The sequence below is a fragment of the Aphelocoma coerulescens genome, chromosome 11, assembly GCF_041296385.1.
Source record: "Aphelocoma coerulescens isolate FSJ_1873_10779 chromosome 11, UR_Acoe_1.0, whole genome shotgun sequence".
Classification (NCBI taxonomy): Eukaryota; Metazoa; Chordata; class Aves; order Passeriformes; family Corvidae; genus Aphelocoma; species Aphelocoma coerulescens.
In genome coordinates this window covers 6511113-6538188 of record NC_091025.1, presented here as the reverse complement: position 1 = coordinate 6538188, position 27076 = coordinate 6511113, and the positions used below count along the sequence as shown (strand labels likewise).

General features: G+C 51.6%; 1 protein-coding gene across 1 annotated transcript in view; it reads right to left on the bottom strand.

The window, feature by feature from the left end:
- Nucleotides 1–912: 912 nt before the first annotated feature.
- CNGB1 (cyclic nucleotide gated channel subunit beta 1) overlaps nucleotides 913–27076 on the bottom strand; it is a 29741-nt gene continuing 3577 nt past the window's right edge. The window contains exons 5-33 of the mRNA XM_069027266.1: nucleotides 27028–27067; nucleotides 26795–26861; nucleotides 26629–26710; nucleotides 26189–26222; nucleotides 25702–25843; nucleotides 25521–25596; nucleotides 24955–24991; nucleotides 21392–21557; nucleotides 19904–20656; nucleotides 18339–18465; nucleotides 17907–17987; nucleotides 16692–16926; nucleotides 15248–15380; nucleotides 12566–12661; nucleotides 12007–12164; nucleotides 11676–11849; nucleotides 10789–10997; nucleotides 9887–9937; nucleotides 9687–9773; nucleotides 9266–9330; nucleotides 8712–8834; nucleotides 7513–7654; nucleotides 7126–7285; nucleotides 6412–6509; nucleotides 6239–6322; nucleotides 5754–5872; nucleotides 5007–5153; nucleotides 4362–4557; nucleotides 913–3080 (exon numbers count right to left, since the gene is read on the bottom strand). Of these exons, the coding sequence (XP_068883367.1) occupies nucleotides 2868–3080; nucleotides 4362–4557; nucleotides 5007–5153; nucleotides 5754–5872; nucleotides 6239–6322; nucleotides 6412–6509; nucleotides 7126–7285; nucleotides 7513–7654; nucleotides 8712–8834; nucleotides 9266–9330; nucleotides 9687–9773; nucleotides 9887–9937; nucleotides 10789–10997; nucleotides 11676–11849; nucleotides 12007–12164; nucleotides 12566–12661; nucleotides 15248–15380; nucleotides 16692–16926; nucleotides 17907–17987; nucleotides 18339–18465; nucleotides 19904–20656; nucleotides 21392–21557; nucleotides 24955–24991; nucleotides 25521–25596; nucleotides 25702–25843; nucleotides 26189–26222; nucleotides 26629–26710; nucleotides 26795–26861; nucleotides 27028–27067 (4095 nt within the window). The 3' untranslated portion in view covers nucleotides 913–2867. The remainder of the gene's footprint in view (nucleotides 3081–4361; nucleotides 4558–5006; nucleotides 5154–5753; nucleotides 5873–6238; nucleotides 6323–6411; nucleotides 6510–7125; nucleotides 7286–7512; nucleotides 7655–8711; nucleotides 8835–9265; nucleotides 9331–9686; nucleotides 9774–9886; nucleotides 9938–10788; nucleotides 10998–11675; nucleotides 11850–12006; nucleotides 12165–12565; nucleotides 12662–15247; nucleotides 15381–16691; nucleotides 16927–17906; nucleotides 17988–18338; nucleotides 18466–19903; nucleotides 20657–21391; nucleotides 21558–24954; nucleotides 24992–25520; nucleotides 25597–25701; nucleotides 25844–26188; nucleotides 26223–26628; nucleotides 26711–26794; nucleotides 26862–27027; nucleotides 27068–27076) is intronic.

The following is a 27076-nucleotide window of genomic DNA, read 5'->3' as shown; positions in this document are numbered from 1 at the left end:
GCAGCAACTGCTGAAATATCACTGCAAGAAGACCTGGTTTCTATGGCAATAAGCAGCTGCCCATCAAGATCCCCCAAGTACTCCAGTAATGTTATGAGAGGATCTCATATCAGATAGACCCAAGACTTAAGGACATCAAGTGGAACGAGCAAAAGCTAATAAGAAATGCAGTAAAGGTACATGGAGTGTTACCAAATCCCTCAGGAATGTTCCAAGGGCAGTGGAAGAAACACTAAGTGATGAGTGCCCTCTGCAAGGTATTTATTGCAACCAGCGTGAAGGAGGCCCATTGCAAATACAGCAAAACTGGAAAATGAGTGGAATTTAAAAGTTCAACAGAAGAAAGCCAACCTATGGCAACCCCCAAAACAAGAGGCACTAAAGTCTCTGTCTTCTGTCATCTCTAAATAGTCCTGCAGAGCAAACAGACCTGAGCTCAACTCCCCAGCTCAGCCTGTAAGCCTAGCCCTACCTTGACCTTAATTATTACCTGGCGAATAATCTCTCCAAAGAACTAAAGCCATAAACAGATCACAGAGAAGGAAAATTTCAGATCTCCCCCTGGTTCCAGAATTACCAGTTGTGTATCCATCACCATCTCGTGCTGCATGTTGAAAACGAAGATCTTGAAGCAATTTTGCTATTTAAGAAAGTTTTTTTCCTCCTATTGGTGATTAAAAGCAAATTACAATTCTACTACCTGTATTATGTGACCTCTGAGCCTCTCAATTATTTATTGGGAAATCTGTGAACTGCATGTGAAGATCTTCTGGCTCTGTCAGTGCATGAGTGAGGAAAAAGTTGAAGAACAGCTGGAATTTTGAAATAAATCCACAGCAAATGAATGGTAATCTACATGGTGTTTACTGTAGATACAGTGAATTATGAAAGCAATTACAGCCCACTATTTATTTAAACACTTTTTCTAAACAATATTAAATCATAGCAGCTAATCAGAGCCCTGGTTTGATTTTTGCATGTTTCCTGGTTTGATTATATAAATATTTAAAGAGTGAAAAAAAAAAACAACTTTGCACTCCCCACCAAAATCTTCTACTCAGCAGGAAAACCACTTGCAAATGACTGAGGATGAGAAATATTCAGGGAGATTTGGGTGAGTGCAGGCTCTCCCCTGCAATGTGTTGGCTTCAGACCCTCCTGCAGTATAGCGGAGTTCATTTAATTCGTTTAAAAGAAAGCAAGACATTGTTAATTAATGCTAACACCTATTCTGTCTTTTTCTGCCACAGAAACTTGTCTATTTTGTGAGAGAGGGGAAAAAAGCAACAAAAGAAGATCCCAAAGGAGGTGAAGGTCAGCCCTGGGCTGCTGATGGGAGCAGGATCACCCAGGGGGTGATGCCAGCGCTGCCGAAGAGCCTGGCTGTGTCACAGCCAGACCTGTGGAACCTGCAGCACTGCTCACAGCATTTGCTGAACACTTGGGAAGTCCTTTGGCCGTGGTGATGGGGCTGCTCCCTGCAGCAAAACCTGCCCCAACTTTTCCTCCACAGGACAGAAAGTGACTCCTCTTGATGGAGCCAGTGGTGCTGTGGGGCCTTAGACAGCCACAAAGTGCCTCATCCACTGGTTCTCACCACCTCTCAGCTCACCAGCAGCTAGCTCTGCTTGGTGCTGGGTTTGAGGAAGATGAGGAAGGACCTGGTGGTGCTGGAAGAAGATGGGACACCTTGAGCCATCAGCTGGGTGCTGGCTGCTGACCAGACGTTTGCCTTCCCCTCCAGCACCCAGTTCCAAGCACGGCTGTGAGAGTGACTTCATGACTTCAGTGATGAGCAATACCAGAGTGGCTTCTCTCTCCATGGGAAGTGTGGCCAAGAGCCTGTCAAGTGACTGAAGGGCTGGAAATTTGCTGCTGGAAATGTGGATGTCACTGAGGTCCAGCAATGAGTGCAGGGGAGCACCTGCATGCTCGTGCACACTTGTTGGCATGTTAGAGGCTCTGAGCTGACTCTGAAACACTTACTGGGAGAAGAGAGCACTTACTGCACTTCTCTTTCCCCTCCCAGCTGGGAACCAACTCAGCTTCTCCCTTCCTGCTCTCTGTTTATCCCTCCCAGCAGTGGTGGCACAGAAAAATCCCAAGGCTGGAAAGGAGCTCCAGGAACATCTCATCCAGGATTGTGCTTCTCTACCCTTGAAAGATGCTCATCAAACCTCTCCATAACAGCCCCCAGTAATGGAGCATCCACCACCTTCCCAGGGTGGACAGCTGGCAAGAATTCCTCCCAGGGGCAAAGCCAAGGTGGCCTTGGCACCACGCAGGGACCCTCAAGCATCTTGCAGTGTGTGTACTCGGGGACAGAGCTTGGCCTTCTCATGACAGCTTGATTTGCTCCATGCTTGGCCTGTGAGCATACTCCACATCCTTTTCAGATGAATCACTCCCCACTGCTGCTGTCAACCTTGAGCCCAACAGAGAAACCTTGTTGTTTTTTCTCCCTTGGTTGCTTCTAGCCAAGCGGTGACTCAGCTGTCAGAGGTGAATAACTCTTCTTGCTTTGTCTGAACACTCATTAACCATCCAGAGCCATAAAAAGCAATTTTTCCATAGCTCTCCCTCCACAAGGCTGGATTTCAGAGCAAGAGGGCTGGCCTGAGATTTAGTGGGAAATTCATAAAGGTGCTCAATAGCTCTGCAGGGCATAGGAACCCTATATGGTTCTGGGTCACAAGGCAGAGGGTTTTATCAGCAGTGATTGAGGGTCTGGGCAGAAAAGAGAAGCAGATCCTACTCACAGCACATAGCAAAGCCTACAGACACTGCATGGAAATCATTAACAACAAAAATCTGCTACCCCAGGCGTTTGCCTGACTCCCATGCCTGCCCTGAGACCTGCTGCTGTTTCATTTCTCTTCTTTGTTTTCATCTTTCTCTGCAATCTCAGCAGCAAGGATTTCCTCATCTTCTTTTGCCGTGGAAATCACCCGAATGGTGACTGAATGATCAGGAGATTCTGAAGATATTTCTTCTCCCAGGGGGGTTTGTGCTTTGTGGGATGTGACAGGTGATCTCTGGTGCACTGGTGATTTTGGTGGGGTTGGGGTGACGCTGGAACCCTGCAGTAAAAAGTAAAAAGAGACAAAAGCAACTTTAGCAGATCCTTGCCTACTACCCCTAACATGGCAAAGCCAGGCAGATGTTCTGTACTTCCACCACAGGATCTCTGCATTGGGATGTCAGCTTGCTGCCAGAAATGCTCCCTGCAGGAGGGGCAGCTGGATTATATCCTGCATGTCTTGAGAAACAGAGAGAGAGGAGCACAGCAGAGCTTTCTCACTCCTCCTGCACTAACTCCTGTTTTGCTCCTGAAGCTTCTGGAGGGGCTGATCTTGGCCAAACATGGCAGAAGTGCTGTTGTGAGAGAGCAGTCTCAGACTGCCCTGTCCTCCTTTAGACAGGAGCCTTAGAAGCCTGCCTCATGGATGTGCCATGGAGAGGGATGTTAGCAGGGTTCTGCTCACCCATTAGAGGGATTAGTTCCCAATACATGCACCCTTCAGCAAGTAGGCTTGTTTTCACTCATTCAGAGCCCTCAGTGCCACTGTTCACTGCTGCTAACTGGTTATGAATTAATGTTAAACACCATTTGAAGCCTCTCATGCCTCTGAAGGACTGCAGAAATGCAGCTATGCTTGGCATCAACCTGGTGTTTACCCAGCCCCAAGGCCACCGCACTCCCTACGAGCTCCTCTTTTCCCTCCCTCCACACATCCAGATGTGATAAGTGTGCATGGTTCCATGCTGAGAAGAGTAACAACAAGGTCTGCACTGAGACAGAATTTTCTTTACAAATTTAGTGGAGACAGTTGGGGAAAAAAAATGGGAAAAAACCACACAGGGCCATTTTTTTCAGCTGTTTGTGACAAAAAGCAAGGGGGTTTATGCAGAGCTAACAGGATGGTGTTGCCTGCTGTGGAGACCTCTGCCCCAACCACATGGGGAAAGCTTTGAAATATTGACTGGGCTGCGGGTGCCAGCATTGCCCTCGTCCTGCCAGTACATTGATTAATTATGAGGGGCTCTGCAGGATGGAAGAGACATTAATTTGTTTGTGGCTATAGCCCAGCTACAAATTAGACTCAGGTTTAGCACAGGTAGGCAAAAATATAATGTATTTCCCTTTTGTATAGCAAAACAAACCCCTGTGGGACACTGGCATTCCCCCGAGGGCTTGTACAAGGTGTTGGGTCACCCCTTCCTGTCTGCCCACGCTTTGACAGACCCCAATGTCCTGAGCTCACCCTTTTAAGGCACCTTAAACACTCCAGAGCTGGTGGGGGAGAGCAAACTTGGCATCTAAGGAAGCAAAGCCAAATTGCCACGCTCCCCATGCTGACCTGTGCCTCCTGCATCGCCTTCAGCTCCTTCAGCCTCCAGTGGAGCCGCCCCAGTGGCCCTTTGCCCCTCATCCTCCCCGTGGCAGCCAGGGCAGCCTTGAAGAGCTTTGGGGTGTCAGCTTTTGGGAGGATGATCAGTGGATCTCCGGGGTCTCCTTTCTCATCTTTGGGTTTGTTGCTGTTTTTCAGCATTTTCCTACAGCACGGAAAGGGACAGGCGATGTCAGTCCGGGCACATTCTATTAGCTGGATTTTATAATGCAGGGAAACCAAGCGGTAAAAGGGCAAGGATCTTTTTACGTCTCGGGGAGGACAGAGTAACAAATCTAAGCAATGCTAAAAACTAAACCGAATCTTTTCACGGAATTTTAAACGCGGGCACTTTGGCCACGCTCGCTCCCCAGTCCCACCCACTTTTAGAGGCGAAGGTTCGCAGCCGGAGCCTGCCCAGCCCAGCGGCGAGGGCCGGGTGCCCTCTGCCGAGGGACAGCGGCTCCAGCCCGGAGCGGGAGCGGCCTCCGGGAGCGCAGCGCCTGCAGCAGGAGCTTTCCCAGGGCTTCCCGCAGAGAGAAAACTCCGCTGAGACTGCGAAGCCCAGGCTCTGCTGTTTGTAAACCCCCACAGCTTAGAAAGCCCAGCACGCACTTGGCCTTCTTACGCAGCAGCTTCTGAGACTCCGGGTAATGCACCAAAATCTCGTTCAAGTCCTTCTTCTCCAAAATAAAAAGGTTGGCGAAGCCGTGGGCCACGACGTTTGCTGTCCGGCGATTTCCCCCTCCTGCTGCCAGCAAGCTGGGAGAGACAATGCAAGACATCAACACCTCTGTTCACAGGCTCAGAAGGTCAAATCTCCTTTATATGTCTCCATCTCTCTTTTTCAGGGGACTCAGAGAACAATTTTCACTCCCGATGGAATTTACCGTGCACAATTTTTAAAGAATGGTAAAGGGAAACTTTTCGTGGAGCACTATATAAAAAATTATTTGCAGGTTTGAAGGGTTAAATATTGCATTTTACACCAGTCTGATCTCTTCTGGGCTGTGAGGAGGCTGCAGTATTGCTGTGTTACCAACTGGTTCAGGGCTTTCCATGCCCATGAAATGGGTGGTTTAATGACGGGGAGACTGTATTTGTGGAGCACCTTTTCTTATCAATTTTCCCATTCCTCCATGCCTATTTCTTTGTTTACCATCACCAGCTCCCCAGGAAGAAGACAACATGATGACAAGGAACAGCAGGAAAGCTGTAATTTGTGTACCAGCTGCTGCCCGGTGTTCATGGCTCTCAGTCACAAAGATTAATTGGGGAGCTGCTGAGCCTTCCACTTGCCACCCTCCTCACCCAGAGCCTATGAGCTGTATTTCCGTGGCTCCCTGAAAATGCTTCACTCACCTGATTTCTCCAAAGACAGATCCAGCTTTCAGAGTCACCAGCACGGATTTGCTGTCGGGTCCCCCCAGCACCTGCACTTGTCCCGCCTGGATAATGTACATCTCACGGCCTATTTCTCCCTGCAGTGAAGAGGGGAGCTGGATGGGACACCCAGAAACAGGGAGGCCTTAGGCATGCCCTATGCAGCATCTTGCTGGAAACCCCCGTGACCCTACTGCCCTCTCCGAGCTCCCAAAATGTCTGGATGGTGCTCACTCCTGAGCATTCTCATCCAAGCATCCCAAAGACTCCAGCAAGTTTTCCCCTGCTCTCCTGCTGTTCAGAGCTGCAGCAGAAGAGGTCAGTCTTTGTACAAGACCAGCTGCAACCGAGGATGTTTTTGCTCCAAATTCCCTCCCTGTGAAGTGGCTCACCAGGGTGATGGGCCAGGCCTGGCTTTCCTAGTGCCCTGCACAGCCTGGCCGGGACTCCAGGCATCCTGTTACCTTCTTGCACACGTAGTCGTTGGGCAGGTAGACCACTGATCTGAGCCGCTTCAGCATGTCAAAGATCATCTGTCTGTCACAACCCTGAGCCCAAACAGAGCCAAAACATGCCAGCATTAGTCTGTGCTGGCGTGGCAGGCTGTGTGAGCCAGGGCCTGTGCTGCAGAGGGTACCTGGAAAAGGGCCACTTTGCTCACGATGTTGTAGTTCACGTCGATGGCGATGTCCAGCCTCATCTTGTCTGGCAGCTGCACCAGCAGCTCTGACTCATCTGAGACAAAGCAGAAAAGTGGCTGCTTCCAACACTTGATCCAAGAGCGTGGGATCCATGTGGCAGTGGGAAAGCAGCCTACGTTCTGGTGGCAGAGGGCAGGAACCAGCTCGCACAGAAGTGTCTCCTCCAGCCTCTGCCCACCCAGCAACCTGCAGGTCAAAATGTCTGAAGTGTGATGGAAAACCACCCTTTGCATTATCCCTGCCCTGATGGCGCTCAGAAACAGACCACTGAGCCCAGGTCAGCATTCTTCTTGTCCAGGAGGGTGGGCACAGAGGTTCTGGTCCCGCCTGATGACTTAGTGGTAGGGTGAGCTGGTGGCTTTGCTGGACACACTCGGCCAGTGATTGACAGTCACTGTCCTCTCTCCAGGGCACATGGGACACTGGACTCAGTGTGCTGTGAATGATGCCAAGTCACCAAAGTGCTGTGACCCAGTGGCAGCCTGTAAACCCTATAGTATAGGCAAACAAGCCCCTATACTGAGGAGTAAAATAAGCCACCCTCCATCCCTGAGCTGTAGCACTATTTGACAGAAACATTTCAGGTCTGCAAAGCAACCACAGTAAAACGCGAGATACAAGCACTGACCCTCGGAGTGGCTGGATCTCACCTAGCATGCCTTGAGAGTGCCACGTGTACTCGTACCACGTCTTCACCCGGTTCTGAACACTTTTGGGGATCTTGTAGAAGTTCATGTATTTAATGGTGCTGTCCATGCAGCTCCGATAGTAAGTTTGCCCTGCAGTAGCGGCGCCGACCACGTCTCTCATCTGAATGGAAGAGGTGGAAGAGAACTTTTAGTTGCTCTCACTTATCCATCAGCAGGTCAAGCATGTAAGCCAAGCCCTAACAGCATCTGCCAAATCCTTTTTGTTTTGCACCAATGCTGGGCAGGTCCTCCCATGGGGAAAACAAACCTGGAGATGCAAACCTGTGGATCAACCCCACCAGAACCATCCCCACTCAAGGCTGGGAACCCCCCACAATGCCCACTCACCTGCCCTATCATGACAGAGAAAGCAAAGACGCCTGTGAAGTAGTTCAGCAGCTGGAAGACAATCTCAAACAGTGTCTTGGGGTCTGGCAGGCCCCCGATGGTGATGAGGGTTTTGACTGCCCAGTAGTAACAGCGGATGTAGCTGGGAGGAGAAGAGGAGAAGAGAAGAGGAGAAGGGGAGGAAGCTCTGAAGGCATTTCTGTTTCACCCCTCAGCACTGGGCTCATGGCCTCTGGCTGTGGCAAGCCAGAGCCTGCTGAGAGTAATTATGGGTGACAAAGGGAAAAACCGAAGGGCTTCAGACTCCCCACTGCACCTGCAGGTGCTTCTGGAGATGCTACAGGAGCAGGGGGACCTATGGTCCCTCCAGGAACCTCCACATGGCAGGCTCAGCTGCTCTGGTTACTCCTGTTTTCTGCTTCTTACAGCTCCACTGCCATAAACCAGCAACACATTTTCAGCAACATTTACACTTTTAGAAATCATCAGGGGAAAAAACGTGTTTGTAAGAAAATTGTTGGCATGGGATTTAGGAGATGCCAAGTGAATTCCTGATTCCCTGGTCCTGGGCATTCCCTTGGGTGTTTTCTTTACAGCTGGAGACAGACACAGATTTGTATATCATACAGAATAAAGTAGCAACACTGACAGAGGTGTGGGCACTCATCTTGTGAGCGAAGGACTCTGCCTGTGGCATCCATCACTGACAGCACAGTGGACATTTAACACGTATATTGCCATGCTGAGGGCAAGGGCTGGCCACTGTCCCCATCCCACACCCTGGGAATGAGGGCACTGGGCTGGTCAGAGGGGCCTGACACAGGGCACAAGGACACACAGCATCACTCCTCCATCCCAACCTGGCAGCAGGTCAACACGGACAGAAGCAGGGTTCATACTTCAATCCTGCTTGGCCAGGGAGCATTCCTTTGCTTCCCAGCACCAGGACCCCACCTCTTCAGCTGCTTCAACCTGCCACTGCTTTCCACCTGTGCCCAGCTGCAGCCTCTTCATCTTGCAGCACTGTGTATTACTGCACATCCCATCCCTCCCGTCTTTGCCATTCTCCCTTCTCCTGGCACTCCCAACCCTTTGCATCAGGGGTTTTTATGAATCCAGCTGCATCGCAATACCTCCCTTACTGCTCCAGCTCATTGCAGCAGGCTGTGCTATGTGAGACCCCCAGCCCTGGCTTGTACCTGTTTCCTTCCCCATCATAGACCCAGGTGGTGGAGCCCAGTCCTTCGTAGGCTGAGGCCCAGTAGTAGAGGCAGGAGTTGACGTGCAGGCTGTACAGTAAGTAGGCAGTGGTCCGAATCACTCTGCAGGAAAACCAGGAGAGAGCAGGAAGGGAGATGATGTGTGCTGGAGAAGGATGCCAGGTCCCCCCTGGTATCAGCAGGAGCCTTGAAGCGATGACCATACAGGTCCTGCCAATGCAGGAATCACAGAGCACCCCAACCCTGCTGCTGCCTCCTGCAGCCCCAGAAGTGGCAGAAAAAGTGGTTTATCTGCTGATGGGCTCCTCTTCACTGCCAACACCCCTGTCCCCGTGGTTGGAGAGAGGTGATCCTACCCATGCAGGCTTTTGGACCCCCATGTCCCACTGCATCAGCCAATGTCCACGTCACCCAGCCCAGGCACAGCAGGGAAATAAATCAGGGACCCTGAACAAGTGCAGAACGAAGTGAACCTTCCTCCCCAGTGGCAAACAGCAATTCCATGCTCCCTCTTTCCCTCCCATGCCCCTCACCTGTAGATGTATGCCTTGGTCAGGATGGCCTCCAGACGGTTGTTGAACTCAAAGAAGGCCATGTACTGGGAGGAGAAGGAGAACTGCATGTTCCAGGCTCCCCATTGGGAGAGTCACCTCCCCATAAAAACCCTCTTTCCCTCCATTTCCCTCCTGCAGCCTGTCTGCAGCATGGACTGCCACAGACAGATTTGTCTCCATCTATAAGCGCCCTTCTAGTCAAACGTGAGTGGTTCTGGATTGAAATGAAGTGTTTGACCAACAGCCTTGCAAAGCCTTTGGGACAAAACTTCCCTCCATTTTATAATCCTCTTGTCATCATCAATGAGTCTAACCAGCCATAGCTCACCCCAGCCAGCACAGGACTCCTCCACGTCCACTGCAGCTGCTGTTCTGCCTGGCTTTGTAAAGTCTGACTCACCTTCAGACAGCGAGGAAAGCGCAGGAGGGGGTTGACACCGACTTTGAAGTAGAAGAAATCCAGGGGGAGGAGGCACAGCACATCCATCTGAGATCCACACAGGGAGAAACCGCTGTGGGGACCTGCAGCAGCACTGGGGTGGGGCTGCAACCCCAGAATAAAGAATATTATGACATAGAATAAAGAAAATTATGACAGACCTTGAAGCGTTGTGAGTGCAGGTAGTTTTTTTTCATGGCCTCTTTGTCAGTCTGGTTGGGAACAGGAAGGAGAGAGAGAGGAATATTGATTATTGCTTAGAGAAAGGAAAGCTAGGGCCAACGTGGTCATGTTTCTGCACCACAACAGGGAAGATGCTCCCTTTGTGCCTGGAAAGGGGAGCAGAGCAAGTGGAGAAGACCTGGCTACATGCCATCTTCCCATCCTACCTTGGGACATCCCATGTTGATTTTGCATCCCAGAAAAAGGACATCACAGTGCCAGCACCACAAAAATCAGCACTTGCAGGGGAAACTCCCTGTCTGAGCATGTGCATGGCCATGGGAAGGCTGTACCCTCAAGGTGTGATTTTTCACAGTTTGTTTAATTGAATATGGAAATGAAATCAAGGGCTTCCCTTATCTCAGGCATGTGATCTATGTGTTCAGATTGCAATTGCTAATGCATCCTGCCTGGCATGCTCCTGAAAATTAACCCCAGAGTTACATCCATGCCCAAGGTTGGCAGCTCACGGCTGTGCCAGGGCCAGACAATGAGCACCTCAGCACGGGCAGAACCACCCCATGGAGCAGCACCCTGCAGGCATCCCTACCCAGGAACAGGGCTACCACAGGTCACACCGTTTCTAGATAGGATCGTATTGATTTCATAGGAAAAAATGGTGTGTGTGGCAGACAAGAAGATTGCCAGCTTATCCACTCCATGTCAGGAGAGATGCTTGTGGTCTCTGAGAGTGGACAGAGCCCTGATGGCTCTGGCCATGGTGGGAGGGCTTGGAGAGCTCCATTCGGACACCAGCACCACCCATGTCACTCGGGGTGATGAGGAAGGGAGGCCCCCAGAGCTGGCCCCCACTGGTGGCATGCAGTGCCCTGCCACTCACGATGATGTCTCCCCCCTGAACGAACTGCAGCCGGGTCTGAAAGATGAGGATGTCCAGCAGATAAATGAGGTCACAGAGGTAGTCCACCAGCAGCCAGTAGTGGATGTTTGCTGGAGTCTGGTAGGGGAAAGCCCAGCGGACCGGGATCAACCAGCAGTTCCAGTTCCAGGCCATGACAACGAAGAACAGCCACAGCACGTACATCAAATCTGCACACAGGGAACAGCACCAGATCAGCTGGGCAGACATCCATCCCCTGTGTGAATCCTTTACACAAAGGGGTTTTCATCCCCTGACCTGCTCTCAGCACAACAGGAAAACCTGCAGGAAGTCTCTTGGTGACAGCATTAAATTGCAAATAAGCTGGGCTTTAGCCCAGGATGAACACCCCTGGTCACAGAGCACACCATGCCTTATCAAAAAGCTTCTTCTAACTTTGCTCATTCAGCTATATTTGCTTTTGCTTTGCTCCCACAGCACCAACTTCCCTGTTTTGCTTTCTCCCCTCCAGCCGTGCTGAACTGGTGGCTGGCTGCCTGAGCCCAGGGGCTTCCAAAGGATTGAGGAATATGAAAGACTAAGGAGAGAGCTGGGCTTCTGTAGGGTGGCCACAAGGCAGTGGATTTTTCTTTTGTGGTTTTAATTTTTTTTGGGGGGTATCCACACCACAGGGAAAGCAGAATGCCTGGTCATGCTCCTGACACCCACAGCTGGAAATATTTAGGAAAGCCTATGCCTTATGGAGGAATTTAAAATTCTGGGCTTTAGTGAAAACTAAGTTGTGTCTTGCTTAGTTCTCCTCCCCTCTTTATACCTCCTCCCTGTCTCTCCCCCAGTCCCACCAGCTCACCCCCAGCCCAGGCACGAGGCCGTGCTCCATCACTCACTGGTGAGCGGGTCGATGCTGCTGGGGAACTGGTAGCTTTTCAGGCGGTCTAGCCAGGGCCGGGACTTGAATGTGCAGCACAGCATCTCGCAGTAGTGGTCATCCCCCAAAGGCTTGTCCTCCAGCTCCCCTCCTGGGGCAGGCACTGCTGCTGCAGGTGCTGGCTTGGTGGGAGCTGAGAGAGGACATAGAGTTATTTCAAAGGGCAGAAAATCTTCTTACTGCAGTTTGTTTTAAGGTCTTCAAGCTGTTAATAAAGCAGCTGCCTCCCAGAAAACACAGCCTGCGTGGGGACCCATCAGGGGAACACTCCCAGCCCCACCTGAACTCACATGCCACAGGGCTCTCATCATCTGAGGTGACATCGGGGTCAATCAGCTTCTCCTTCACCTTCTCGGTCCTCTCTTTGAAGAGCCTCACCAGCTCCTGGAGCCGGGTGTTGATGACGGCACTGCTCAGGCTCGTGGCCGAGCCGATGCGCTCGGGCAGGCTGTGGGGAGACCAGCGGGCATTTCATGAAGGTAGGAAAGCCCCAGGGCAGGTCCATGGGATCATGGAATCCTGGAATGGTTTGGGTTAGAAGGGACCTTAAAGCTGATCTCATTCCAACCCCATGCCACAGGCAGGGACACCTTCCTTTAGACCAGGTTGCTCCAAGCCCCATCCAACCTGGCCTTGAACCATGACCCAGTCATGATCCATTCTTTAACCTGCAACACCTGAGTTAGGATTTACCTGTATTTATTTGGGTATTGTGTAGTGAGAAGAACACAAAGTAGCACGGCTCCCTCTCCCTTTGGTTTCCCAGCACTGTAGGATCTTTGCTATTTCCACCCAAGCCCCAGATGTGAACCCCTGGCTGACCCAGAGCCCCTGGGTCCCATTACCCACCTTTTCCTCTGCTCCTCGTCCCAGCCCAGCACTCGGGTGGGGGACTGGCTCCCCAGCCCCTCGTCCAGACCATCCTCTGGGAGCAGTTGCTTCCTCCTGCAGGCACAAACACAGCAACAGAGGATGGGCTTCTCTCCCACTCGCAGCTGGTTCCTCTCCCTCCTCTTCCTCCTCCTCCTCCCAGGTGTCATCTGTTTTCCATTCCCCCTTCTCCTAGTAGGGTCCATTTCCCCTAATTTTTGACGTTGCCTGGAGTAAATGGGAGTGAACCCCTGCTGCTACTTTCCTACTAAAGCCCTGTTTCTCCCTGAGCACCAACAAGCCCTTGGCTCCGTGGACATGAGGCTACCTGGCTCATTTTGCAACCCAATTTGGATACCTGGCAAAATGCACAGAGGGCAGGCATCACCCTGTGCTTGCCCCCAGTGCCATCACTGCACTTCAAGAGGCAGGCAAGGAAAGTGCAGTGCCAGCAATACCTAGAAGTTGTGTCCTAACACAGCTGGGGGCTCTCTTTGGCACAGATGGGTTTCTCAGATGACTTCCTTTCATGTGAGCAAGCAAGGTGTCAGAAGGGAAACTGAATATGCAGATAGCAGTCCCAGCAAAAATCTGGACTCGTTTGCAAACCTGCAGCCAAGCCCAGAATTTTAACGGTGATGAAGAAATGGTCTCCTGCCACTACAGCTGCTGATTCCCCTGGCCATGGCACAAAATGTCTTAGTGCTGTGTGTGGAGCAGGAGCAAAGCAGGATGCTGAGGCAGGCCATCCTGCCATCACAAATCTCCCAAAGAAAGCCAAATGCTGTGAACCCACCACCTTCAACCTTGCTGGCTCTCAGGTGTGTCCTGCTGGGAGGTGGAGCAGGTGAACAAGACTGATGAACCTTCATTTCCCAAATGCCCAGTGCAGGGGTGGAGGAAAACCACGAACCCCCTTTTAAAGTGCTCTCAAATGTGGATGGAGGGGTTCCCCAAACCATCAGTTTGGAGAAATAGTCATGCCAAGGTCCATATTATTGTTAAGACAACATCCATTGCCTCTCACCAGTTCCAGCTGCCCTTCCCCTGCCTCTGTCCCCTCAGGGCACCACGCTGCCCTGCTGGCCTGTCCTCATCCCTGAGCAAGCCCAGAAGCCTGCACTGACAGCACCTTGCTCTGTAAAGGGGACTGTGCAGCAGCAGCCCACACACCCCCTCCCCTGAGCAGCCAGATGGGATGAATGGCCCCGTCACAGCCTAAACATTGCTCTGGTTTTGGTGCCCTTGGAATGCTGCAGCCAGAGGCCACAGGCACTAGGACTCCTGGGATGCATAGGGTCCCTGCCCATATGGCATCAGCCAGAGTATCCTGGTATTTATCTGCAGGAGCTTGTTTCCAGGCTCCAATTTGATGCGTGGCTCATTTGTGATGAGTCTTTTATGACTGTCTAAACCATTTTAACTTAAATCCTTCACAGACTCACATAGGAAATAACTCAAGACTGTGGCCAGCAGAAGGGATTTAGGGATAACTGAGTGACTGCTCAATGCAGAGTTATGTCCTCTTCCTCTGGAAACACCAGCAGGAGATGAGCATTTTCCTTCTGGCTCACAATAATTAAATTTTAGCTCTTTATGTAGGAGAATAGGAGTTCCTTGCTTTTAAAAATACCCAGTTCTACCAAAGGACCTCCAGTGTTGCTTTGAGACACTCCCTGGAGACCCAGCAGAAAGGTTTATATGCTCACACGTGTAACTGAAATATGTTTAATGCTGTCAGTATTTTCCCTGCAGGTATTTCACATGAAGCCTTGGGCTCTGCTGTCCCAGTTTAAACAGCTGTTCAACAGACTGGATTGTGGACATTTTTGCCATTTTATTTGCTCTTCCAGGAGCTTGTTTACTAAAAGATCCAAACTATTAAGTGAGAATGACTACAGCACCTGGTTTACAGCACAGAAAAAACCTCCACTTTAGTTTTCCTTTTTAACCCTCTGCAAGAGTGAGCCTCAAAAAATCCTAATGCCACAACAGAAAAAGATCCATCAGCTTTCTCTGGCCTAAATTATAAAGCTCAGTTTTAATCCTCCCTCTCTCTAAGCATAGAATCACTGAATGATCTGGGTTGGAAGGGACCTTAAAAGACCATTTAGTCCAGCTCCCTGCTATGGGCAGGGACACCTTCCAACTAGACCAGGTAGCTCCAAGTCTCATCCAACCTGGCCTTGAACACTTTGAGGGATGGGGCTTCTACCACTCCTCTGAAAGCACAAACTCAGGGGGGACATGCTGCAAACCCTTGTAAGCAAAAATACAAGAAGAAAATTGTTTATTATGATGACGAAGGCTTATATCCAGCACATGGACCCTCTGTGCTGTGAATTTGGGAACACAGACACGTGGACAATAGACAAATGGGCTTTGACCATGGCCTGGGGATTGAGCCCTCTCCAGGAGGACACGCAGCCAGGGCTGTCCCTAGCCCACAAAAGCTTTAAATAAAATGTAACCATTTAAATAAAAAACGCAAACAAGAGGCAAAGCTTTCGCCATCTCCTCTGCTATGCACCAGGGTGACACCCGCTGCACACACATCACTGTCCAAATCTGCTGGAAATGGGTATCTCCACATGGTTGTATCAGTTTTCCTGTCCTGGCACCCTTGGGGGAGCCAGGGACCGCGCCTGGGCAGAGCCATACCTGGGGGATGCTGCGCCGGGCACCGCCAGCAGGTTGGGAGCACTGGCAGTGGGCACTGGTAAAGGGGTAGCATGGATCTCCACAGCACGGCCTGGGCTGTCCACATCCTTGATCTCCAGGGTGGGGTAATTACCTGCTCCGTGGGGAAGGACAATAATGGCAGGTGAGGGGGTGCAGGGCCCTGCCTGCAGCCAGGATGGCTCCCCAGACCCCATCACTGCCACAGAGCTGCCCCCAGGCCCTGCAGTGTGTTGGGTGGCCTCTCCTTCTCCCTCTGTTCCCTTCTTGCCTAGCACTCCTTTCTCCTAAGCATTTGGAGCACTTCTTTATCTTTTTTTTGCCCAGTTTTTAACACTCTAAGAACTGCCATCTGCTCCCCTTCTGCTTGCCCAGCTTGCAGTGATTGCAGCTACTCCATCTGAGTGTTGCGTTCCCGTGGTTTGGAAAACAGTGGAGATTAGGATTCCCAGCTGCAGGTGGTATGCAGAAATCCAGGATTTCCAGGAGCAAACCTGGTCCCAGGGTGTAGAAATTCTCCTGGTTCTTCTGAATGTAAACATACGGATCATGACAGCTCTGAATCACAGTGTTTGCTTTTCATGCAGAATAAGGCACTATTTAAATAAGCATTTATGGCTTCTTTCTTTTGCAGAGGTAATAATTACTTCCTGCCACAAGCAAGGTTAGAAGCAGGAAGGTTGGATGTTTATAGTGGGCAAAGAAAGATGCCAGTTGTCCAAAGCAGAAATAGCAGTGGGGGTTACCTTGGCCAGACCCCACAGTTGCTCAGCTGTGAAGTGTGATCTCTTTTCCTAGCTATTTAACAAAATACAATTAATTCCTGCAGGATTTCTTTCGTGGGAGGTCTTCACACATCTGAAAGTCCCCATGCACACCCTCCTGCTTCACACTGATGTGGAACTAGTGGATCAGAGCGTGACTTAATTAAATCCCTGAGAAAAGGCCTGTTTGGGTTGCAAAGTTAAAATCCTGTTGCATGTAAGGAAAAGCAGCAGAATTTGGCTTGCTGGTTAAAAACAAAGCGAAGCAAAGCTGCAGAAAAGGCAGAAAGCCATGAACAGCAAACCTCCACCTTTCTCTCCTCTTAGTATGAGCAGGTTGCACAAATGCTGGAGAGAAAACTGTGTGCAGTGATATTGCACCCCCTGCCTGCAGGTCCTTCAGGAGAGCTTTTCTGAGCAGCTCTAAACACACAGCATTTGCAAACACCCTCTAGGCTTAGCTAAAAAGGCACATAGTGATGAGGCAGAAGCAGAAAAACACGTGAATTTTGTTCCCCAGCCTCTGTGCTGCAACATGAAGCGTGCTTTTATTTTTAAAATTCTTTCCCCCCCAGAAAGCAACAAAAAAAGCAACTCCAGGAATCCCCCCCCGCACCCCTCTAATTACGCAAGGCCATCGTCCAAGCCAACGCTTCTAATACCTAGTGGGGATTGCTCCTCAGTGCAAAAATTGGGGTTGACAAGTCCAGCCTTTGGCTTGCTGGCGACAAGGATGGGGGTGCAGGCGGCAGCGGTGGCTCGGTAGCTGGGGACATTGGGGAGCTGCTCTAGAGCCCCGCGGCCGGGAGGGGAGGGGTCCCCGCCAGCCAGCGGCTTGTCATGCACCAGCCGGTCTAGCTCGACGTCCCAGGCCCGCCTGGCCATGCTGCTAGGAGCCTGCTAGGTGCTTCAAGCAAAGGACAAGGCATCTGAAGCTGCAACAAAACACAGAGTGGTTTGAGAGGGGATGGTTGTGTCACGGTGGAAATGTGGGGCTGACAGGGGTTTGGGGCTGCCTGCTGCTCACAGGTGTTGGTAGCACACGGCTACAGTGGGCATCCTACCATGTGTTTTTCACGGAATCATGGAAGGTTGAGGGTTGGAAGGGACCTTAAAGATCATGTCCCATGGGCAGGGACATCTCCCAATAGACCAGGTTGCTCAAGGCCTTATCCAGCCTGGCCTTGAGCACTGCCAGGGTTGGGGCATCCACAGCCTCCCTGGGAAATCTGTTCCAGTATCTCACCACCCCTCACTGTGAAGAATTTCTTCCTAATGTTCTAACCTAAATTCCCCCTCTTCCAATTTGTACCCATTAATCCTTGTCCTATCACTACAGTTCCTGACAAATTAGCATTTTCTAGCATCGTTTCCCTCTGCAAGGGCTGCATGAGAGAATCCCAGGGGTCAGGGCAAGCCATTCCCTGTACAACTCTCCGATGTCAATGGAGTTATGCCAGGATGTGCCTTTGCTCAGTCAGGCTGCAATGGGAACTCATCACCTAATTTTCATTACCAACCATTGCTTCCTAAAATATTATATTAAAATGTGCTTTATGCCACTGGTTATTTCCCAAATAGAGAAAAGTGGGAGAGAAAATACTTTTTATCCCTGTACATTCTCCAGCCAAAGGAGAAACTCTTATTTCACATCAGGGATTGCTTAATCAACAGGACTCAGCATTAGACATTCAGGGCCAGCTCCAGACAATGCCAATATTGCCATCGTGCTGTGCCCACAGAATGCTTTACCCCACTGAAAAGCCCTGACTGCCCATGCAAGCCCACACTGCAGAGAACTCAGCTGCCTGCTCCCTGACAGCAGGAAAGGAGAAGCTGGATTCTCCCCCTATCAGGCACTGCACACCCTGCCTCACTTCATCCCCGTTTGGCATCATACTGCTACAGGTTATACCTTCAGCATCAGTTTCAGCAGCTTCAGCTGTCTCCTCTTCCGCCTTCAAAATGAAAAAAGCCATTTTAAGGAGAAAAAGCCCCACTCTGCCAGGGAAAGAGCAGACTTTGTAGCTTGACTGGCTGGCCCATATCCCCCCTACCCACCAGACTCTCAGCTCGTTGCTCAGTGCCCACTTTTAGGGTGAAAGGAGCCCTCCCTCCATCCACAGCTACTGCTGCTGCCCCAGCTTCCAGCGTGGGGACATCTTGGTGGGAAACATGTCCAGTGCTGAGTGCAGTCCCTGCTCCTCCCAGGGCACTGCATCCCCTCAGAGAAGCTCTGAGCCCCCAGCACGGGCTGGGCAGCAAGAGCCCATTGCAGACCCAAGCCCAAGCAGGGAGCAGTGTCATACCTGGACAAGAGCGCCTTCGAGATTACTTATCTCAGCTTCTTCCAGCTGCTCAATCCTGAGGGTCTCCTCGGCAAGGCAGGCTTCATCCACACCCTCATCAGGGAGACAAGGTGACTGCAGCAGGGGTCTGGAGGGGAGAGAAAAAATGCTGCCTGGGAGACCAGGTGAGAGGTGCATAAATAAAAGAGGACTCTGCATGTGCATAAGCAAAAATTGCAGAGGCAGAAAGATCCAGGCAGAATGTTTCTCCTCCTGTGCATAATCATTTCTCATATAATTAAAATGGGCCAAATAAAAAGCCAAAGCCTAATTTCCAGGCAAGGCTTTCCCACAAGCACTATTCAAATCCCACGTTTGCCTGTGCAAGACACCACCAGGACACATAATTCTCATTTTCCTTCAGCAGCAGGCACAGACCTCAGCTCCACCATTCTGACAAAGGGGCTCTGAAGATTGATTTTATTGTTCTAATATAACTTCATAGCTGAAATAAAAGCACCTCACATGTCGCTCTGTGCACATATCTCGATTTGCTCTTTCCTGGCAAGAAATGCAAAGCAGGGATTTGGGATAATGAGAATAATTTTAAGACAGCTAAATGCATGAAGGTATTTGGTTTGTTATTTTTAATAATTTTCCCCCTTAATTTTTAAAAAAATTATACTCCCTTCAAATGCAATCATAAATCTTTCCATCCTGAACTAGAAAACCTGTTGGTCTCTCTCTCGTTTCCCAATAAACAAACATATTGAAAGATGGAGCAGCATCTCATTCACCCCACAACTGAAGCTCAAGTTTCTATAGTGAGGCTCCAGGAACAGATTTTGATGAAACACAAACATATGGGTTTGACTCTGAGTAATGATGTGTTTTCAGCTTCTTCCTCAAAATCTACCTACTTTAGGGGAATTAACAGAAAATAATATTACAGTATGAGGTAATAAATCCCTAAATGTTTATCTCACGTGAAATCAGAGGAAACTACTAAACCGAAGCAGAAAGATGTCTCTCAATACCACCTAGACCAAAGTCACCACAGCTGACAAGAACTAGGCTATTTTCTATAACAGGAAAAAATGTAAAAATGTACCTACTTGTATGAAGCAGCATTTGCAGACACAACACATAATCCTGTCTTTACATTCAGCTCTGTAACACCCGAAATAATCCCGAGTGCCCTGAATTAATGGATATGGTTTAGATAGCAGGGACCATCTCCCGAAGCTGGGTGCTCCCGCCTCCCATGAAGGCGCAAGAGGGGCTGCGGTTGCTACGGGCGGCCGCGATGGAGAAGGAGCCCGTGTCACCAGGAGACACTCGCCTGTCACCAGGTGCCGCGTCAGCAGCGAGCCCTGGGGCGAGCCGGTTTGGAAAGCATCGCTCCCGCATCCCATGCCTCCCCAGCAACACCCATTCCTCCCCAGCACACCCCAGCTGCCTGCCAGGCTGGGAGCTCTGCTCTGCCATGGGTGTTTCAGCCTCTCCAGCCGGTGAACACGGTTGAAACAAAAGCTGCAATCACGCTAATTTCCAACAAAGCCATAAAGGCAACGGGAGCCACTCACTCTGCACTCTCGTTCTGCTCCTCCTCTTTGTTATCTTCCTCTTTCCTCTTTTCCTCTTTCTTCTTCTCTTTCTCTCTTTTCCTCACCTCTTTTTTCTTCCTCACCTCCTCCTTCTTCTCCTCTTCCTCTTTCTTCCTGTCCTCCTCCTCTTTCTTCCTCTCCTCTTCCTCCTCTTTCTTCCTCTCCTCTTCCTCCTCTTTCTTCCTCTGCTCTTCCTCATTTCCCCTGTCCTCTTCCTCCTCTTTCCTCCTCTCCTCTTCCTCTTTTTTCCTGTCCTCCTCCTCTTGCTTCCTCTCCTCTTCCTCTTTTTTCCGGTCCTCCTCCTCCTCTTGTTTCCTCTCCTCTTCCTCCTTTTTCTTGTCCTCCTCTTCCTCCTCCTCTTGCTTCATCTCATCTTCCTCTTTTTTCCTGTCTTCCTCCTCCTCCTCCTCTTTCTTCCTCTCCTCTTCCTCCTCTTGCTTCATCTCATCTTCCTCTTTTTTCCTGTCCTCCTCTTCCTCCTCCTCTTGCTTCATCTCATCTTCCTCTTTTTTCCTGTCCTCCTCCTCCTCCTCCTCTTTTTTCCTGTCCTCTTCCTCCTCTTGCTTCATCTCCTCTTCCTCATTTTTCTTGTCCTCCTCCTCTTGCTTCATCTCATCTTCCTCTTTTTTCCTCTCCTCTTCCTCCTCTTTCTTCCTCTCTTCCTCCTCCTTCTTATCCTCCTCCTCCTTTTCCTCTTCCACCTTTGTAGTGTTTGGGGAGCACAAAGATTGTCTGGAAAGGAGAAACTCATGAGGTAAAACGCACAGAGTGTGTGTGAGCCTCACACGAGGAGCCCTGCGTGTTCAGTGTTTTCTGCCCGAGCCAGCGTGGCTCAGGGTGTCACTTGTGCTTAGTGAAGCTGAGCACTGCCCTTGTGGGAGGTGGGAACCTCTGTGCTCACCCAGGTGTGCCGGGCTCAGGGGGCATTTTGGGGGGCTCAGAAACCCCTTGTGAGCGTGCATGGACACCTCTCACCCCCCTGCTGCAACACAGCTCGCTCCTGGCTCTGAACACACTGCCCAGCCCTCAGGAGAGCTCAGCAGGGCTTTCTTTTGGGGGAAGCAAGGACGGATTATACAGAGACAACTTCTATTTCTGAATGTCATTACAGCTGGGACTGTAGTGGGAACAAGGTCCAAGGCCTCTTGCCTTGGACCCAAAATCTACTTACAGGAGCCTAAGCAGAGCCTCCCTCACCTGTCCTTTGCAGGGCACTCACTGTGATCATTGCTCTCGTGGCTCTGCCACCACCTGCCCTAACCAAAATCAGAAGACATTTGCTCAAACACCTTTTGGGTCCTAGTAGGCAATGCCCCCCTTTTGGAAACAGGCACCTCGGCCGCCAGCTCCACTGCCAGCACTTTCAAGGATGGATGCCCAGGGACAGGCTCATCCCCTCCCACAGCCACCACACTGTGACTGGAGAACACAGAGACCTGCCTATCAACAGCCTCTCACTTCCCCTACCTGTCTTCTTCCTCCTGAGGTTCCTCCTGTATGGTGGGAAGGGAAGGAGCATCTGCCTCCAGCTCAGCCTTGTGAGCCCAGGCCGTCACCACTTCGTTAATCCGGTCGTCATCGATCTCTTGCAGAACGAGATGGGTCTGCTCCTGCTCCCCAGGGACTGCATGAACTGAAACAGGAATGGGGAAAGGGAGGTGGTGAAGTGACAGTAGCACATTCTCAAGAGGCCAGGGCAGATCCCAGGTTTCCTCTGCTCGATGGGGCAGTGCTGAAGCAGCTCTCAGCCTGTGCAGAGCTGGCCAGCCCCGCTGCCCCTGACTTGTGCTGGACAGATACCTCGGGCCCCTTTGCCAGAAGGAAAAAGAAAATTCGTCATTTTGTTCCAAGCACCCATGAAGCCCTTGAGCAACCTGGTGTAGTGGAAAGGGTCTGGGCCCATAGCAGGGGGGTTGGAACTGGTTGAGCTTTAAGGTCCCTTCCAACCCAAACCATTCTGGGATTCTATGAAACCTGTAACCCTCTGCACACAGATGACTGCTGGCTTCCCTGCACGTGTAGCCACCTCCACCAGCAGTGACCTGGCCCATCTCCAGGTCACATTTTGTGTCTCCTTGCAATTTGGAAGAGCCCAAAGCCTTTCCCCTTGTGAACCCGCAGTGAATTGATGTCCTAGCACAGCCCAAAGGCCTTGGGTCTGCAAGGCCCAGCCCAGAGCCCACATCACAACACTCAGCACTATGTCTTGTCCACTCTGAGCACTTTCCCAGGCAAGGAACATCCCACACCCTTGTCACTTCCCAGCACCACTGGGGAAAAACCATGGCAGGTTACTGGGGGGCTGTAGGCCAGCTGCAGAGTGAGGAGTCTGACCCATGGTGAGACCTCTCCATGTCCCAGGGGTACCCATTCTACCACGTCAGGCTCATGCCAGAGAAATAGGAGGAGGAAGCACATCCGCTTACTGTAAAACCAGTTTATTTTGAGGTCTGCCTGACAGCAAAACTTACATGTCCACAGCAAAACTAATAGGAAACGTGCAAACTGAACTACAGAAAGGCAGGAAACCCATGCAGTGTCATATCTGTGGCTTATTTACCCACCCCATGCTGTCCACAATGCCTTTAGCCCATTCCTTCTGGATCTCCATTAATTAAAACATGGGACAGCAATCAGGGAGATGGCTTTTAAAACACACCATGACTTTTTGATACATTATATGAAAATGAGGCGAATACTAAAACCATGTCCTGGTACAAGCAAGATTCGTTATAAACACAGGGGATGGATCTCAGGGTGGTCTCTTGGCTCACAACTCATTGTTACAGATGCCTGGATGGTCCTAAAGAGATGTGACAGTGGGAGATCTTAACCTGGCCTGTCAATACATCAGAGGCTTATAGAAAATATGGAAAAAGACTGTTTACCAAAGTCTGTAAGGACAAGAGGCAACAGTTTTAAACTGAAGGAGGGGACATTTATTTTGGACACAAGGAAGACATACTGTACTGTGGCTGCCCCATCCCTGGAAGTGTTCAAGGCCAGGTTGGATGGGGCCTGGAGAAACCTCGTCTGATGGAAGATGTCCCTGCCCATGGCAGAGAGGTTGGACCAGATCATCTTCAAAGGTCCCTCACAACCCAAACCTGTCTACTATTCCAAGGTCTGTACCCAAAACCTGGGGTGTAGGGGCTCGCACCCCCCGAGTCCAGTGTGTCTGCACTGGCCACGGTTGCCTGCACACCTCTGGGCTGGAGACAGCCCCTGGAATCCCTTCCCTGCTGGGATACTCCTGCTGCTGCAGTTAGTGCTGCATCCATGGAGATATGAGCTTTAGAAGGGAGCAGCCGTAGTTGGGGGTAAGGAAAGTTTGGGGTAAGTTCTCTGAGAAGAGCCCGGGCAAATATTTTTAACCAGTAAGTCCTACCTATTCACCTGGAGATTAACCTCACCCACCTGATTTGCTGCCGCAAATCAGAGCCCTTTCCACTTCCTGGGAGGAAACACTCAGTTATGGAAGAAAAGCAACAAGGAGCTGACAAGAGGTTTATAACATTAAACCTCAGAGGCAGAAGTTGATTCAAAGAAGCCTGGAGATTTCAGCTGGGGGTCTTGGGATGAATATTTAGATGTTGTGGGGGTATCGAGAGGGCCAGGAGTGCTGGGAGACTGTAGCAAGAGGCTTTCTGCCACTGAGGTGTCCTGAGTGATGCTTTTCCACCATGCTATAAATTATAGCTCCCATCTCATAGATATCATCCTGCAAAACCAATAGCTCCAATTCCCAGAGCAAAGAGGGAGCCAAGTGGGACAGCCCTGGGACTGGGTCCCTGTGCCAGCCTTGGGTCCCCACTGCCCCAGCTGGGAAGGAGCTAGAGACCATTTGCAGGTTCCCCTTTGCTTTTCCTCCCCAGCTGCGCTTTCTCCTCAGGTTGGTCTCATTTGGGTGTGGGAAGGGCTGGTTTGCCACGGTCTTCGTTTTCCGTTTGTTTCAGAGGCGCTAAGCCCCTTTGCCCCCTGAAACAAAAGGAGAAGGAAAACATTAATGAGCGTGCTGGCAGTTTGGTGCCAGGGCAGATCTCTTGCTCGACCCAATCGTTGCCTTCTTTGGGCAGGTTAAGTGACCTGGAGATGCCTCAAGGCACCAAAGCCATCTGGGCACCAAGGCTGTGCCCACCCAGCACATGCAGTGGCATCCCTGGCTTTGCCTCTTTCTGAGGTCCACGGCAGCACACACATCTCCAGTTTGTACAAACACGTGAAGAAATGCCTTCCCTCAGGATTTCCCTCTCTGAGGCTCTGCCAAGGGGCTGTTGGCCTGGCGGGAGCAACTTCCCAGCATATCCCTGGGAGTGTGCATTTTCCGTGTACCTCAGCAAGTCCCTGCTCCCATCAGTAGCTCCCACAGCCCAACGAGCCACTCCCTTCAAGGGACAGCACTTGCACAGCGTAACCTTGCCCAGACCATCCACAGAGGCAGCTTTGTCCAGCATCCCTCAAAGTGGTTGGTGTGGGGAGGCAAGCCCCTCTGCCTGCAGAGCTGCTGCTTGATCCCCTCCACAGGCAAGCAGCAGTGTGAACCCTGCAGGTTTCCCCACAACCATGCAGACTCCATTCTAAGACATCTAATCCCAGCATTTTGTTTTCCTGGGGTACCTTCCTAGACATCTCACGCTAGGCTTGGCTAACATCCAAGGAGGGAAAGAAAGCAGCAGGTTTGAATTCCCTTGTAATTCTTTGACCAAATCCCTCCAGCTCCAGCACAGCTGTCCAAGGACAGACCTTGATATCAGCACTAACTTCAAAACCTGGGGCCTGAGGATGTGAGATGCTGCACTTGCAGACTCCCTCAGCCTGAGTTCTACCAAGCCCACAGCACAACTCCACGACAGCTGCCTCTTCTCAAGTGTCAACAACCTGCCATAGCTTCCCTGGGGGATTCCAGAGGCTCCCGAGCTGGCACCCAGGGCAGACCAGGGGATAAAAGATGCCAGTGACCCCTCTTCCCAATAACCTTCCTGACAGGCTTGGCAGTCAAACCATCATGACAAGATGGAGCCATCACTTACTTTGTTCCACAGGACTTGAGGTTGCTGTGGCCACTCCCTGTCAAGAGGAGAAGGGAACCATGAGACATCACCCATTTTCAGTAAACCTTAATTTTTACCCTCAATGCCCCATTTTCAGTAAAGGGGGCCCTTTTACCCTAAATACCCCATTCTTGTGGCAAGGTGGATGGTTTGGCCATGGGCACAAGCATCCCCACACTCAGTGGTACAGGGCAGGAGCATATAAGTGAGTTTGCCTGGGGGCCAGGGAAGGAAAGCTTCTCCTTAGAGCTGGGACCACCTCTGGGTGAGACGCCAGAGCATGGACAGCACCCAGTGCTGCAGAGAGAGGAAAGGAAACAGTAAAAAAAGCACATGCTATGGGATCTCTTGCTGCTTAGAAGCCAAATACTGGCTTTCATCAGCTAAGCAGGTCACGGGGAATTGTTCTCTCTATGGAACTTGGTGACAGCCCAAACCACAGCAGGTCCCAGCACTGATCTAGGGTCATCTGCACGGCAGGGGACGCCCTGCTTACCAGGGATGTGGTGTTCCCGTGCTCTTTCCCTATCCATCAGACAGCATACCTGTGTGTCCCGTGCCTCCCTGGTCACCGGCTGCGGCATCACCTTCTCCAGCCCCTGGACAAACCAGGTGAACATCCTGGAGGCAAGACACCACTGTTAGACCTGGCAGCCAGAGCCTTTGCTCCCACATCAGCCGTCCCTCTGGCCACCGGGGCCCGGCAGAAGGTGCCACTGTGGTTACCTGCCGCTGTCCACAGCCATGGACTGAGGGCTGAGGGCGGTCACTGGCCCCGGCTGCCCCGTGGCTGCGGCTGCCGCTGGGGTGCTCTGTCTGGCTGAAGTGCTGGATTTTGACTTTGCCTGGGTTTTAGTCTCTTTTGTGCCTGCTCAGGTTTGTTCGAAAGAAGAAGGAGGATAGGCAATGCAGCCGACATAAGTTGTTGGGAAGAGGAGCAAGCCAGGAAGGGGACAGGCCTCGGGGGCTTCCCTGGCAGCCTCTTGCCTGGGGACCCAGGCGGGGACGAGGACGTGGGCAGTTTGGGGACAGAAGTGGTGTAGGGGCGGTGCCGTGATGGCGGGACCCGTGTTCCCACCCCTGACCCAAGTGTTCCCACCCCTGCCAGCACAGTGGGAGTCCCGGGCATGGAGACGAGGGGCAGTGCCAGCAGCGGCGCCTGTCCGCAGCCGGGCTCTCAGAGGCACCCAGGGAGGGGGATCGGATCGCTCACCTTCCCCCGCGCCTTCGCTCTTCTTCGGCTCGGTCTGCAGAGGGACAGAGGGACGGGTGGACGTGGCAAAGCACTGCCTGCGGCCTCAGGACACCCCGGGTGGACGTGTCCCCCAACGCAAGAGGACCCACATGCTCAGCCCCCCACACCCCCCGCTGTGGTTTCAGCCCCATTTCCCTGACAACAACCACTAAACCCAGACCCCAGCGTTGCTGACACCAGTGGGTCTGTCCCAAATGAAGGGTCCTCCGTGCATGCAGCCGGGTTGAGGAACACCGGGACGGCACCCAGAGATCTCTGTTTGCTCTGCTGAATTCCCTTGGGGTTTTCCTCCCCACGGTCCCAGCTCGGGTGTGCGGGAGGATGAAGGCAGGGAGCTGGCTTCACTCTCCTCTCTACCCGGTAGCCCCCCAGTCCTTCCCGAGCTGGGCAGTGCTCACCTCCGGCTTTTTCATCCCCTCAGGCTGCGGCACAATCCTCTCGAAGCCCTGTGACAGCCAGTTGAGCACCCGCTTTCCTGCCCTGCAGGGAGAGCGCCGCGCTCGGGGAGCTCATCCTGCGCTCTCCTGCCCTCCCGCATCCCCCCCAGCCTCGCTGGGCACCCACCACTCCTCCGCGCCGGCCTCCGCTTCGTCCTCAGAGACGTCCTCCTCGGGATCGAAGGGGGTTATCTCTGCAAGGAGAGCACTGCTGTGGCCATGGGGAATCTGCACTGCTGGGAGCTTCAGATCCCCCCATCAGCCAGCACAAGGGGACAAGAGTGCTGGCATCACCCATCAGGGAGGTGGGATGTGGGAGTCCCAGGATGCTGCAAACTACAAACTCCCAGCTCTCCTTACCCAGACTGTTGTCCTCATCCCCAAGGACCTGGACCTCTGTCTGTAAAGC